We start from the raw sequence: 14,094 nt of genomic DNA, 5'->3' as shown, positions 1-14,094 counted from the left end.
TACCTTCAAGTTCTGGGAGGTACTCTAGTGTGGCAATAGTCTATGTTATTTTGGAAGTCTTTTGGACTACCCTGATCAACAACTTGAAGGGAGGTTTCTCCTCTCAGGCACTGTGTTTCTTGCTCCTGGTTATGTAGGCTTCAGGTGCTCATGCACTTCAGACATTGTATGTGTTTTTTTTTTATTTGGGGGGGGTTCTTTTTTAGACAGGGTTTTCCTGTAGCCCCAGCTGGCCTGGACTTGCTAAGGAGGCCACGCTGGCCTCAACTCACAGAGATCCACCTACATCTGCCTCCCAGAGTGCTGAGATTAAAGGTGTGCACCACCATGTCTGACTGTATGTATATTTTTTCAGATTTTTTTTGAGTTAATACATTTCTCTCTGGCTTTTTATGCCACATAAGCTTTATTTATCTCTCCTCTCTTTATCCCTGTCTAACCTCCTTCCTTCCTCCCCTGTTTAAGTACTTCTGTGTCCTCCATTTTCCCCTTGATAATACCTGTCTCCTGTTATCTCCCCATCTTGAGATCCTTCATCTCCTTTACCCTCATGTTTTCCTGTATGTCTGTCCCTCCTCCCTTCCCATTAAATACCCCAATTTACCTCATTTCCCTCTTGGTACATCTGTTTACTACTATTCTCCTCTCTCAGGCTCTTTCTTTCCCTTTATTTCCATGCTTCCTTTCCATTTTCCTGGTCCCTGCTGTTACATCAGGATTTATACTCACATATAAGGGTTGTCACCAAGATCTGCAAATGAGGGAAAACATATGTTGGTTACTTTTCTGAGTCTGCGTTACTTTGCATAGCATAACAGTTTCTAGTTCCATCCATTTACCTGCAAATTTCATAATTTTGTCTTTCTTTACCACTGAGTAGAATGCCACTGTGTAAATGTTCCACATTTTCAGGCAGAAAAGTGAGAGAATGAAGTGCTGAAATGAATTCTTTTTGGTCCTCAAAAATTGGGGATTTCCCATCATAAACATGGAGCTAGGTAATGAGTTGGTTGAATTTTCTGCACTATTGTCTTTCCTATGATTTTTGCTGTTGCTGAGTCTGTACTGGCAAGTGTTTCTTGTCTGCTAGGCTACTTTGCAAACTTTACCTCTCTGTGTACCAGGGACTTCTGCTTGCCACATTTAACTTTGAGTCTGTGGACTGGGCTCCTAAATTGCCCACCCCCTGCAGTAGTTAAGGTTCTGCGGTGGGGTGTCTCCCAAATATGTGGTTGTGTGTGTGTGTGTGTGTGTGTGTGTGTGTGTGTGTGTGCGTGCGCGTTTACTCACTACCTCACTACAATACTGCAATAGGTACAGGTAGAGGACAGCACAATACACATGCTCTTCCTCTAAGCTTTTAATGTTTTTGGTACTTTATTTTGTTTTAACAATTCTAAGATTTGCTCCTTATTTTCCCTTCTCCAGATGTGTGCTCTGCTTCCCACTTTCTTATAAATGTTTCCTCTATGATTTTAGAGTTCCTTCTCTTTCAAATTTAAATTTGTTAAATAAAAAAGTCATCAAATTTTGCTTGATCTTAATATAATTGAATTATCTTTTATTTATGATTATAGAATCAGGCAACATCTATAATAAATGACTCAATGAGCTTAACATAAAGCTTATAAGCATACAAGTGCTGGGATAATATACGAGTCAAAGAAAAAGTAGATTTGGGAAGAGGGTATATCCTAATTACATTAACTCTATTATTCATTTTTCAAGGTCCTGGGTTTTGTTTTCTTTGAAAACTGATCCATGTGCTAAACATGGATCTTTATATTTACAGACAAGTATACAGTACAACACTCATCAAAGAAACTTCTTTTTGCCACAGATGGAGGCTACTAAAGAGTTCCACAACTGGTCACATACAGAGAACATACGTCTGAGAGATGCCCAGTCCTAAGTGACATATCTTCGGTGAAACCTCTACACCTAAAGCTAATGGAACATAGTGGAATGGGGATGGAGAGAATACTGGTGCATCCCTGAACTCTCACCAGGGAAGCTTCCTTACACAACAGAGGGCGATGTACGCAGAAGGCCACAACTGGCTAAGTTTGAGTATAAGAGACTGCAGAGTGTTTGTCCTTGGATAGGACTTCTATATTAAACCTCACCCACTCGTGGCTCGGGAACCGTTGCAGAAGAGGGGGCAGAAAGATTTTAAGAGCCAGGGTTGGTCCATGAACACAGGGAAACAGAGGCTTTCAGACCACTGTTAGCTTGCTCTTGTGAATTTGTGGCAATGGTGGTATTGAGCACAAGACCCATGCCAACTCAATCAGCAGGCTGGAACTAGCCTGAGAACAGTTGGAGATTGATTGCTGCTGGGACAGGGAGAGTAGACAGACCTTCCTAAAGATCTCTAGATAGGCTGAATAGGACTTAGCATGTATGGCAGAATACTTGAGGCCTGGTGTGGGGGATATGGGGCATGGATGGGGGTCTTGATTTGATTAAGAACCATTGTATGAAATGTACAAAATCACAAGAAAAGCATTAAAAATAATACTGATCCATTTTAAAGCTAATTTTGATCACATGGCACTTCCAGCAAATAAACAAGAAACTTAAGGGACAGAAAATAAATCAAATATGTATATTTACAGTAAGATAATATGCTTAAAATGAGAAGATATAAATGGATAAGAAGTCAGGTACTGATTTTTATAAGTGGATTATTTAATAGCTTCCATTATTGTATCAATTATTGTAGGGAGGTAAGATCATTGGTAAGATGAGGCAGGCATGATCTTTAGTCTCCAAATCTGTTGTATATACTTAATAGATTAATGTCCAAATTCAATTTGGGGAGAAGACAAGAAGGACACATCACATACTAGTACACATAATACACCCAACACACATTCATCTGAAATTCTAGCATACTTTGCATTTTTGTGGATCTTCAATATATTTAAGAAGTTTTACTGTAATTCATAAACTGAGTGCATAGTCTTTTCATTGCTACTTTCATCTCTTTATTCCTGAGTGTGTAGATTGCTGGATTTAGAAAAGGAGTAACTATTACATCAAAAATGGCAAGAAATTTATCCAGATGTGATGTTGGAAATGGCCACATATAGAAGAAAATTAATGGTCCAAAGAACAAAACTACCACTGTGACATGCGCTGACAGAGTGGAGAGGGCCTTGGATAAACTACCCAAAGATTTCTTTTGAACAGTCACCAAAATATATATGTAAGAAATGACCAGAATCAAAAAAGAGACCACAGAAATAAACCCACTATTGGCAGTAACCATGAATCCCAACGTGTAGGTGTCTGTGCAGGCAAGTTTAATAAACCGAGGAAGGTCACAGAAAAAGCTGTCTAATTCATTAGGGCCACAGAAGGGCAAGTCTACCACAAAAGTCAACTGAGCTACAGAGTGTATGAAGCCAATGATCCAGGAAGCCACCAAAAACAAAACGCATCTTCGTGGGCTCATGATGGTCAGGTAGTGTAGAGGCTTACATATGGCAATGTATCGGTCAAAAGCCATGGCTATGAGCAGCACCATCTCAGTGCCCCCAACTCCATGGATAAAGAAAATCTGAGTGATACAGCCCCCAAAAGAGATGGTTTTATGCTTTTTGAGAAGGTCATAAATCATTTTGGGTGCTGTGGAGGAGGAGCATATTAAGTCGATGATGGAAAGATTGGCTAGTAGAAAGTACATAGGGGACTGCAAACGAGGGTCTGAGGTCACAGTTAGCACAATGAGTAAGTTTCCCATCACACTAGCCACATAGAATACACAGGAGAAGAGGAAAAGGAATAGCTGGGCTGACCATGAATCGGAGAGTCCCAGGAACACAAATTCAGACACCGCAGAGTGGTTTGTTTTATCCATTGCCTCTGTTGGCTGAGTCAACCCACATGCTACCTGAAAGAGGAGAGTAAGAGAAACTGATTAGGACAAGCAGCCTTGATGTTGCATAGGCAAATTTAGTTATTAGGAAGCTAAACAAAGACTAATATGGCTTTGGAGATTATTTTTGTTAAAAAATACTCTTATTCCTCTCCTGTATATTGTATTGGCCCAAAATGTAAAGATTAATTGTTTCACTTACTTGGACAGGTACATTTATTGTATTTTAAAATCTAATTTTGTAGTCACATTTCTTAAATGACTCTGCTTAAAAGGCTTTCTATGGGGCTGGAGAGATGGTCAGAGGTTACGAGTACTGGTTACTCTTATAGAGGACCTGGGTTTGATTCCCAGCATCCAAATGGTGGCTAACAACTGTCTATAATTCTGGTTCCAAGGGATCTGATGCTCTCTTCTAACCTCAATTGCAAGCACAGGAGCACTTACTTACTTGCAAGCAAAACACTCATACACATAAAATAAAAATAATAAATAAAATATTAAAAAATAAATAAAGGCTTTCTGTGTGAGCTGTGAAATTCTTGTGACAGTGAGATTCATAACCTGAATATTCATTTAATAAGTTAGTGACACCTCTATGATTACATTCATAAATTCTTCTATGCATATTTGAGGACTACATGTAGAAAAATTCCTTATCTGTAAGTTAAATGACAAGGTGAGTTACTTTAGAAGGAATGAATTACAGGGATAGAGGATGCTAGATCATGGAAATCACCCTGTATTCTAGAGAATGTGACACACATGTGTGTTCTGGAGAAGATTCTGAATGATGTTGGGGGAAGAAAGATGGGCGATTTCAAGTAAAAGAGGCAAGCAAAAAAAGAGTGATAAGTCATGAGTCCCATGTGAAGTATATCAACATAAAAAACCTAACTCTCACCTCAAAGGAATAAGAATTTTTTGTCAAATATGAGTGACCTTGGCAGGGAACCTAGATTTACTTATCCCAAATACCATGTTCCTATGTGGTCAACAATTATGAAGTTTTTATCATAACAGAACAAAGAAAGTCATAAAGTAAAGCGCTTTTCAAATACATTGGTAAATGGATTAGGTAGGTGGGTTATAGCAGATTAGGGAAAGCTCTGTTTTAGATGCTGTCTAATGACATTCTTAGCTTCAGGGCTAATGGAAGCCAGGGTCTGTTTTTACATTCCCCCAAAATTTACAGAATAGTTACAAGGATGTTATGCCACAAACAGAGGTTGGCAATAAATGGCTATTTAGGGGCTAAGATAGTTCAAGACTCTTTGGATCTAGACCTGCAACATTCCAACCTCTCTGCAATCACTGAAGATCTAATGAGTTAATCAGCCTGTAGAATGTTCATTGTAGGTGTGGTTTTGTTCTGGGAACTTCAGTTTACAAGGAGACAGAAGCAATGGAAGATTAGAGAAGTTTTACTTCTGTTGTATACTTTACCTTCTTAATTTTTTTTTTTTTACAGTAAGCAAACGTTAGTTTCACCCTTATGATAAGGTAAATGTATGTGGCTTTAAAACACCACAATTTGTGTCTTCAGAATGTCTCAAGGTATGACTGTCATTTAGCTCCCAAATTAAGATAAAGACCAAAGTTTCTCCCAAAGTAGCCTGTAACTACCTTGCTCCACTTCCAACTCCTCACACTGAATATGCTCCCAAATGGCTTTTCTTTCCCCTCATACACACACAGGTATTTCAGCTCAGACCTTCGCTGCTCTGCAATCTTCATTTAGCCAGCAACACACTTGTCCTCACTGTGTCTTTTGAATTCTTCCTCTTCTCTCCACCATACCATCTTGTAAAATTTCTTTTCCTTGATTCTTCCATGAAATTTCTTGGCTATTTTTACTTTACACAGAAAATGAAGAGAGATTTTTCATATATTTTGGTAAACAAACAAAAACACTACTATTTTGCTGAGACTGGTCCATCCTGTCTATGGCTCAGGGGATCACAATGCAACAAATACAATTGTAAGAAGAAAATATTTGGTAATATTACCATAAAAAATAATAAATTTTTCATTAAGTGCTAATTATCTTGATTTGTTCATTACACAATGTGGGCATGTGTCTTAATATCACATTGCATACTTACAAATTTGCACAATTATTGTGTATCAAGTCTAGTTTCTTTATCATTGTCCCAAATTATTGATATTTTTCTTTAGATCGCCAAACTTCACTCTCATTTTATTCTTTGCATAGGACTCACATGTAAGACTTCCATGAGATGCCACTGGAGTAACCTCCTCTACCACGCTGGACATGTCATGACTTTGCTCATTCCTCTGTCTTGTACATTTTAATTGGTGGTTAACATGCTTCAATTTCCATGCTGAATTTGTTTCTTCTGGTCGATTGATTATACTTCTTCTCTGTGTATTTCTACTTGAAATTCTGATTTTTCTCAAAGACAGCTCTCTCAGTGGGAGAGAGGGGGCATAATGGAGGGAAATGGGCAGACGAACATGAGCAAAATATAAAGATATGTATACATGCATGAAAAAATAATAATGAGACCCATCATTTCACACTGAGGTTATAAATAGACAGCTACCATCCATCTACACTGCCCAGATCAACGATGAAATGATCAAGAAAACCATAAAATGCAGAGCTTTTGCCTTTGCGGTTGCTTAGCATGAATGTCAAATGTAATACCTCCAGAGAGGGGAAGGCAGCTAATTAGTAGTTACTTAAACACTGCCAAGTTACTTAAATGCTGTTGTAGAAACCTGGGATTGCCATGCTGAGTACATTTGATCAAGGGAATTGTTTCCAAGGACCACAGAAATTTGGCCATAGCAATGAGAAGGAAAGATGGTAGTGGGTCACTGGAGGTGAAAGAAGAGAGACAAGGGATTTTGTGTATATAAACGAGATATTTTAAAATCTCTTTACCCTCTTGATTTTTGTCTTATGAAGGAAGAAACTCTGTAAACTTGAAAATACATACTTTTTAAAAAGTGAAAATAAAGTTTTTGGTTTCCAAAGGTGGAAAGGAGGGAAAGGTAAAACAGAAAAATGTCTTTCAATGTGGATTCTAGACTGCAATCTATGTTCCGTGAATAGGGCTAACCAGATTAGAGGTGACATTTCATTAATCTTTATTGACTATGTGAGATGTAGAGGTGAATAGCCTTTGGTAAAAGCAACACAAGGACAGGAATACAAGTGCTAGTGGAGAGGGGTTAGACAATCACTTAGTGTGATCTTTGACAGTCAGCTGGAACTAACCTGGAAACATCCTCCCTGAAGAATAGCTCTCATACATACTATGAAACTGGCAAGGGAGAAAACCAATCAATAGTCCTACCCAGCTGTAAAGCCTATGAACCACAACGATGACTGGTCCAGCAAACAATTTCCATTTGTTCAGTAGTGACACATATCTTAGGGGTAATCAACAGCTTTCTAATTGGACTTAAGACCTGTTTAATAGGAGGGAATTTGTGCATGGTATACAAAACCAAGTACACATTTTTGGTAAGGTCACAGACACTAGGGAAGAACATAATTTTTCACTTTTCTAGACCAATGTAGTTTCTCACTACATTCTAAATACATATCCTTATGGTTACAGACAAGTGTACCTTTCACCACTCATCGAAGAAGCTTCAATTTGCAACGGATGGAGACTACTACAAAGTTCTTTAACTGTCAAAATCCAGAGAATAAGTAACTCTGAGATACTCAACCTTAAGTGATACATCTACAAAGTAACCTCTGTACCTTAAGGCTCAGGGAACATTATAGAAAAGGGTTGGAAAGATTATAAGAGTCAGAGGGACAGGATACCTGCTGCTGTTAGTTAATACATTCTAGACGTGATAGGGAAGCTGCACAAATGAAATCTTCACAGTATGGTAGTCTAATAAGATCTGCATAATGACAAAACTTGTTGACATGCCAAGGGACATAGGGGAAGCTTCATGGGGTCCCACCTCTAGATGAAGAGCTGCAGGTAATCAATGGATGCTGGGGAAGGAAGACTCAGTTTTTTTCTAGGGACTAGCTCCCTGAGATGTTGTCTAATTCCAAGTAGGAAACTGAAAATACAGGTACACATGAGCATCACTAAATGGACTCTGTGCATTATATATCTGTATATTTATAAATGTATGTTTCTATATGTAACAATAATAATCAAAGAAGAGGATAAGAACTTGAGATGGAGTTGGGGGACAAGGGAGGAATTGGAGGGGGACTGGGGGGTGGAAATAAAACAATACTCATGTATGAAATTCTCAAAAAATTAAATAAAATGAAATATAAAATGGACCATAAAGCTTATGGTAATATTTTCTTTCTTTATTTAAAAAATAATTTTATTTTTTTGACAATTGCTATGTAAATACAATGTATCTTGATTGTATCACCCAACTCCTCCATCCTACTTCCCCTGGGCCCCCTTCAACATGTAGTTCCTCTCACCTTCACGTCCTCTTTTAAAAAATATTTTTATGAGTTCTTTAAGAACTTCATACAGGGACCAAAGAGATGACTCAGGGGTTAGGAGCACTGACTGCTCTTCCAGAAGACTGGGGTTTGGTTCTCAGCATCTACATTGTGGCTAACAACCATCTGCAAATTCAGTTCCAGGGAATCAATGCCCTCTTCTAACATCCACAGACATTGCACAACATGGGTGCACTTGCATACAAGCAGGTGAAACACTGATATGCCTAAATAAAAATAATAAATAAAAATCAAAGAAAACTTCATACAATATATTTTGATCATATTCACTCCTCCCCCCCAACTCCTCCCAGATACAACCCCACCTATCTACCCACCCAACTTTGTATTCTTCATCCCCCTGCATGGAGTCTAATATGTATAGCCCAAATATTCTTCTGTGTGGAACTTACCCTAGATCGTGGTTGACCTCCTAGGGGGTCATCCTTAAAGAAGACTCTTTCTCTCCCAGTAGTGATCAAATAACTATATCTCCCTAGTTAGGAGAGGAGGATATTTATATCAACCTACCTCCTCAATGATGAGATTTTTGTTTGACTTCAGCTTGAGTTGGACTTGTGCACACTGTCACAACTTCCGTAAGTTCATATGTGCAACTGCTCTGCTGTTTGTTTCTTTGTAGTCACCAATCAGTTCTGTCTCTTACAGCCTTCCTGGCCCCTCTCCCATGAAGTTCTCTGAGTCTTGAGGAGAGATGTGTGATATAGATGTCTCATTTAGGACTGAGAGCTCTACCTCTTCTAATTCTCTGCACCTTGGGCCATATGTGGGTCTCTGTGATAATTGCCTTCTACTGCAAAACAAAGCTTCTCATTCCTTATGCAGTAGATGGTGATTAACACAGGAACCCACAGCTGGTCAGTGTGCAGAGAATAAGAGACTGCAGAGTGATTATTTCTGAATTGGACACCTATATTAAACTTCTGCTTCCAATGGCTCAGGGATCATTGTGGAAGAGAGGGTGGAAAGACTGTAAAAGTCAGAGGTGGTAGAGGACCACAAGGAAGCAGAGCTTTCCAGGCAGTTGGCCACCTACTCATATGAAATTACAGAAATGGTGACTGCATGCGTAAGTTCCATGTAAACTCAACTCAGACAAAGTGTCAGGATAGGCATGGGGAAATGGCAAGAAATTTCTACCTTACCTAAGAAATATTGGGAACCAATGACTTCTGGTAAGGGGAGAGTCAGTCTCTCTTAAGGGTGATTCTTATTAGGTTAACCAGGTTCCAGTGGCTAGATCCATACTGAAGGATATTTGGTGGCACAAATTTGACTCTATAGGCATATATATATATAATAAGGGAAAGGGTCTAAATGTAATCAAAATATATTCCATGAAATTTGCAAAAATTCAGTAAAAATGAAAAAAGAAGCTTTTCAGATGAGGTTTGAGAGATGCATTAATTTATGGGTATAACAGTAAGTCATTAAAAGTCATTTAAATAGTATATCTGTTTAGTAGAATATCAGTAGTAGATTCTCCCCTAAGGTCCATGATGTACCTAGCCACAGGCTGTTGGTCCTGGTAACAGTGCCAGGTATGGGTTCCATCTCGGTCAGTGGATCTTAAAGCCAATCAGGTAGTGGTTGGTTACTCCCATATGTGTGCCACTGCTGCATCAGTAGGCATATCTTGCCAGGCCAGTTGTAACTGTAGTCACCGGGGTTCACAGATGGGTAAGACTGATGATTACTTTTGTCTTCTAGCAGCATGCATAGCACCTTCCATCACTATGAAAGTTACCCAGTAGGGATGAAGTTTTCAGGTCAGCATCTTCTTGATTTCTCCATATTCTATGACCCAAGAATGTGTTGTCTTTACCAATAGGGTCTTACTGTCACTTTCTGGAGGGTAACCAAGAGCAATAGGGAATCATTTGTATCCCATGAACCATCAACTCAAAGACAGGTAATCCATTCCTGGAACTTGTGTTTTTATTTGTTAGGATGAATTGTCTAGTTGGGGTATTATGTCTCTCCTTCCTATCATAGGGTAATATACAATTGAAAATTTTTTATATAGGGTCATGCACACATTTTAGATAACTTCTACAGAAGTAGGCTTCCATTGTGCTCTTTCAAAAGGCCTTTAGAGTTAATTATTCTTCCCCATATTTCATCCTCTACCTTACTTGTTCATTCCCTAACTCATGTAACCAACCCTATTCCATTATTCTCCTTTCTCCATTTGTGTTAATGTGTCCTATCTTTTCCCATGGAAAACTCACCTCTGTGCCATGGCAAATTACAAGTTTCCTAACCTCTAGGAGTATTGAAAATGAAACACAGACCTAAAGATTCAAAGCTAAAATACACATATGAGAGAAAGTACGCAATGTTTGTCTTTTTGGTTCTGGGTTACCTCCTGCAGGATGATTGTTTCCAGCTCCACCAATTTTCCTATGACTTTCATAACTTTTCTTTTTTTGAGACAGGGATTCCATGCAGCATAAGCTGGCCTGGAACTCACTATATAGATCACACTGACCTCGATCTCACAAATATCTGCCTAGCTCTGCCTCCTGAGTGCTGTGAGTAAAGGTGTGTGCCACCACATCCAGCATAATTCTGTTTTTCTTACTAGTTGAATAATATTCTATTGTGTAAGCGTAGCACATTTATCTTATCCATTTATCAGCTGATGGGCATCTGTTGCACTAAATTTTCCCCTTCTGTCTCTCTCTCGTCGTCCTGATGTGGATCGACAAACTGGTATAACACATTCTTATCTTGGGTTTCACATGGTTTATATGACAGGGAGGGAGCTATTTACGAAAACATGGCTTCTCGTAATTCCTGAGTCATTCAAGCCCCGCCCACAGTCTCCGTCAGCTTTTGCCCGCACCCTGCCCATCTCATCTCACAGTGTGTGTGTTCCGTCTCACTCTGCGAAGCCCGTGACTTGCGTTTCACCTGGCCGCTCTAGCCCCTGCTGTTTGCTGTCGTTGTCAGGTCGTGCCCCCCCCCGCCCCCGCCCCACCCGATGCCCACACTCGCCTGTTGCCCACGCTTTTCGTCAGAACAAGGATTAATTTTCGAGCTACAGCATCTATGTTGTTTTCATTGCCTGGCTATTGTGAAAAGAGCAGCAACGGACATGGATGAGAAGTGTTTATGCCCAAGAGTAGTAGTATAGGTGGATCTTGTGGTAGATCTACTTCATGAGTATGTGCATTTAGTACTCATATTTAAGGAGAATTGAGCTGGCATAAGGATATGTCTTTTTTTTTTCCATTGATTTTTTTTTTTTGTGTATTTCATACAGAACATCTCAAACAATCATTTTTATAACTCCATCCCCACTGGCCCCCTCCCATAGACTCCCCCCACTCCACCGGGGCCCATATATTCTGTCATTCCTATTACTGCCCACTGTGTTGTCAGTGCCCCCAGCCGTTCCCCAGTGCAAGTCCATGTACTGAATATAGTCAGCCTATTAGAGTCCCTTGTTTTAGGAAGATCAGCTATTCTTCATCTAGTAGCAATTAGTTGCCATCATTCCTTTAGATAATATTGGGGTCTGCTGTTCACTACCCCAGTAATATGCTGGATTACTGTCTGCCTGAGTTTGCATGGGACTTGTGTATGCTGACACCAGTGCCATAGAATCATATGAGCAGGTTCCCAAGAGCTTGTAGGACTCTATTTCCATATGGTCATGCACCTCCTCCCTGTCTCTTACAGTCTTTCTCCCACCTCTTCTGAGATGGTCCTTGAACCTTGAGTGGATAAAGTTTAATAGAGGGATCCTGTCCATGGACCATTATTTATAGACTCTTGATCTTTACACTTTGGCTATTTGTGACCTTTGTGTTCCTGGCCCTCCACTGCATGAGGGAGCTTCATTATTGAGAACTGATTTCTAAATGTCCTCTTTTTTATCTGTGTTTTATGTTCCATGAGCCTTAGGTGTAGAGGTTGTATTGCAAATGTGTCCCTTAGGCCTGGGCAATTCATAGATAATGTCTGTGTGTGACCAGTTGAGGTACTTGGTATTAGTCTCTGACTGCTGCAAAATGAGCTTCTTTGATGAGTAGTGACTTGGATATTTGTAAATATAAGGATACATATTTTGCACATAGTAAAAACTCACATTAGTCTAGTGATGTGAGAGTTTTGGGGTTTTCTCTAAGATCTATGACCACTCCAGCTATTTGTATTAGGTTATGTTACAGAACCACACTTGAGTTTCCTCCTTTTGAGTGGGCTTTTAGTCCAATTAGGAGGCTTTTGATTTCCCCCAAGATAAAAGTACCACTACTGCACTAATCACATTTGCTGTGCTGGCCACTAATGTGTTTATTTGGTCTTGAAACTGGTGTTGGACCATTGATTGATGTTTTCCCTTGGCACTTTCATAGCGTTCATAGTGCGCATAGCATTCTCCAAAGCTTCCTGGTCAGTTGTAGCTCTATTGCTCCAAATCCTGTGTCCGACATGTGTTCTGTCTTTGGCAGTAGGGTCTTACCTTCAAGTTCTGGGAGGCCATCAAGAGCTGTGGCAATAGCCTGAGTAATTTTGGGAGTCTCTTGGACCACCCTGGCCAAAAGCTCAAAGGAAGGTATCTCCTGTCTGGCACCGTTTCTTGTTATGTAGCCTTTAGCTATACACATGGACTCATATACAGAAAATGTATGTATAATTTGTCAGTAGGTTGTTGGACTAATATGGTTCCATTATGTTTTTTTTTTTAAACTAGGTAGGCATTATTTGTATCTGTCACTATCTAACCCTTTTGCCATTATTTCCTCATTTTGAGTGCCCCCATTTCCCCCATTTCTCCCTTGATGATACCCTTCTCCCATGGTCTCAACTTTCTTGAATTCCTTCTTTCCCTTTATCCCCAAGTTTCCTTGTATAACCCTCCTCCCATCCCATTTATTAACCTTATTTTTATACATAACACAGTAACACCTGTTTCCTACTGTTGTTCTGTCTCAGGTTCTTTTCTTTTTTAAAAAAACATTTTATTTTTTTTATTTTTTAATTTTTTAAGTGTATGAGTGTATTACCTGCATGTATGTGAGTGCACCCATGTCATGCAATACCACGGGGGTCAGAAGAGGGCTTTGGATTCCCCTGGAACTGGAGTTAAGGACAGTTCATAGCTGCCATGTGGGTTCTCGGAATCAAACCTGGGTCTTCTGCAAGAACAATTAGTGTTCTTAACTGCTGAGCCATCTCTCCAGCCCCTATTATTTTTATTTTATGTGTATGCATGTATTGCTTGCATGTAGGTAAGTGCACCCATGTTGTGCAACGCATGCGGCAGTCAGAAGAGGCCATGTGGGTTCTGGGATTCGAACCTGGGTCTTCTGCAAGAACAACCAGTGTTCTTAACTGCTGAGCCATCTCTCCAGCTCCTCTTCCTTTTCTTTTATCTCTCTGGTTCCTTTTCATTATTCTGGTTCCTGTAGTTATGTCTGGATACATATTCACAAGGATTCAGTGCTAGGATCCACATGTGAGGGAGAACATATGTCATTTGTTTTTCTGAGTCTGTTACTTCACTTAGTATAACAGTTTCTAGTTCCATTCATTTACCTGCAAATTTCATGATTTCATCTTTCTTTACTGCAGAGTAGAACTCCATTGTATAAATGTACCATGGTTTAATTTATCCACTCGGCAACTGGGACACTTTGGTTGCTTCCATCTTTTAGCTATTGTGAAAAGAGCACAAACATGTATGTACAAATGTCTCTGCAATAGGATGAGT

The 14,094-nt window shown here is 39.5% G+C and overlaps 1 protein-coding gene across 1 annotated transcript; it reads right to left on the bottom strand.

Moving 5' to 3' along the window:
- Positions 1–2,926: 2,926 nt before the first annotated feature.
- LOC103740523 (olfactory receptor 4F6-like) lies at positions 2,927–3,865 on the bottom strand. Its single transcript, XM_008841168.1, has one exon. It carries the CDS (start codon positions 3,863–3,865, stop codon positions 2,927–2,929), a length of 939 nt encoding a protein of 312 aa, XP_008839390.1.
- Between the last annotated feature and the right edge of the window lie 10,229 nt (positions 3,866–14,094).

Source organism: Nannospalax galili, unplaced genomic scaffold (genome assembly GCF_000622305.1).
Source record: "Nannospalax galili isolate Female #2095 unplaced genomic scaffold, S.galili_v1.0 scaffold999, whole genome shotgun sequence".
Classification (NCBI taxonomy): Eukaryota; Metazoa; Chordata; class Mammalia; order Rodentia; family Spalacidae; genus Nannospalax; species Nannospalax galili.
This window is presented reverse-complemented; position numbering and strand designations above follow the sequence as displayed.

Coding starts and splice junctions, on each gene's coding strand:
- LOC103740523 (XM_008841168.1), bottom strand. CDS start 3,865: ATGGATAAAACAAACCACTCTGCGGTGTCTGAATTTGTGTTCCTGGGA.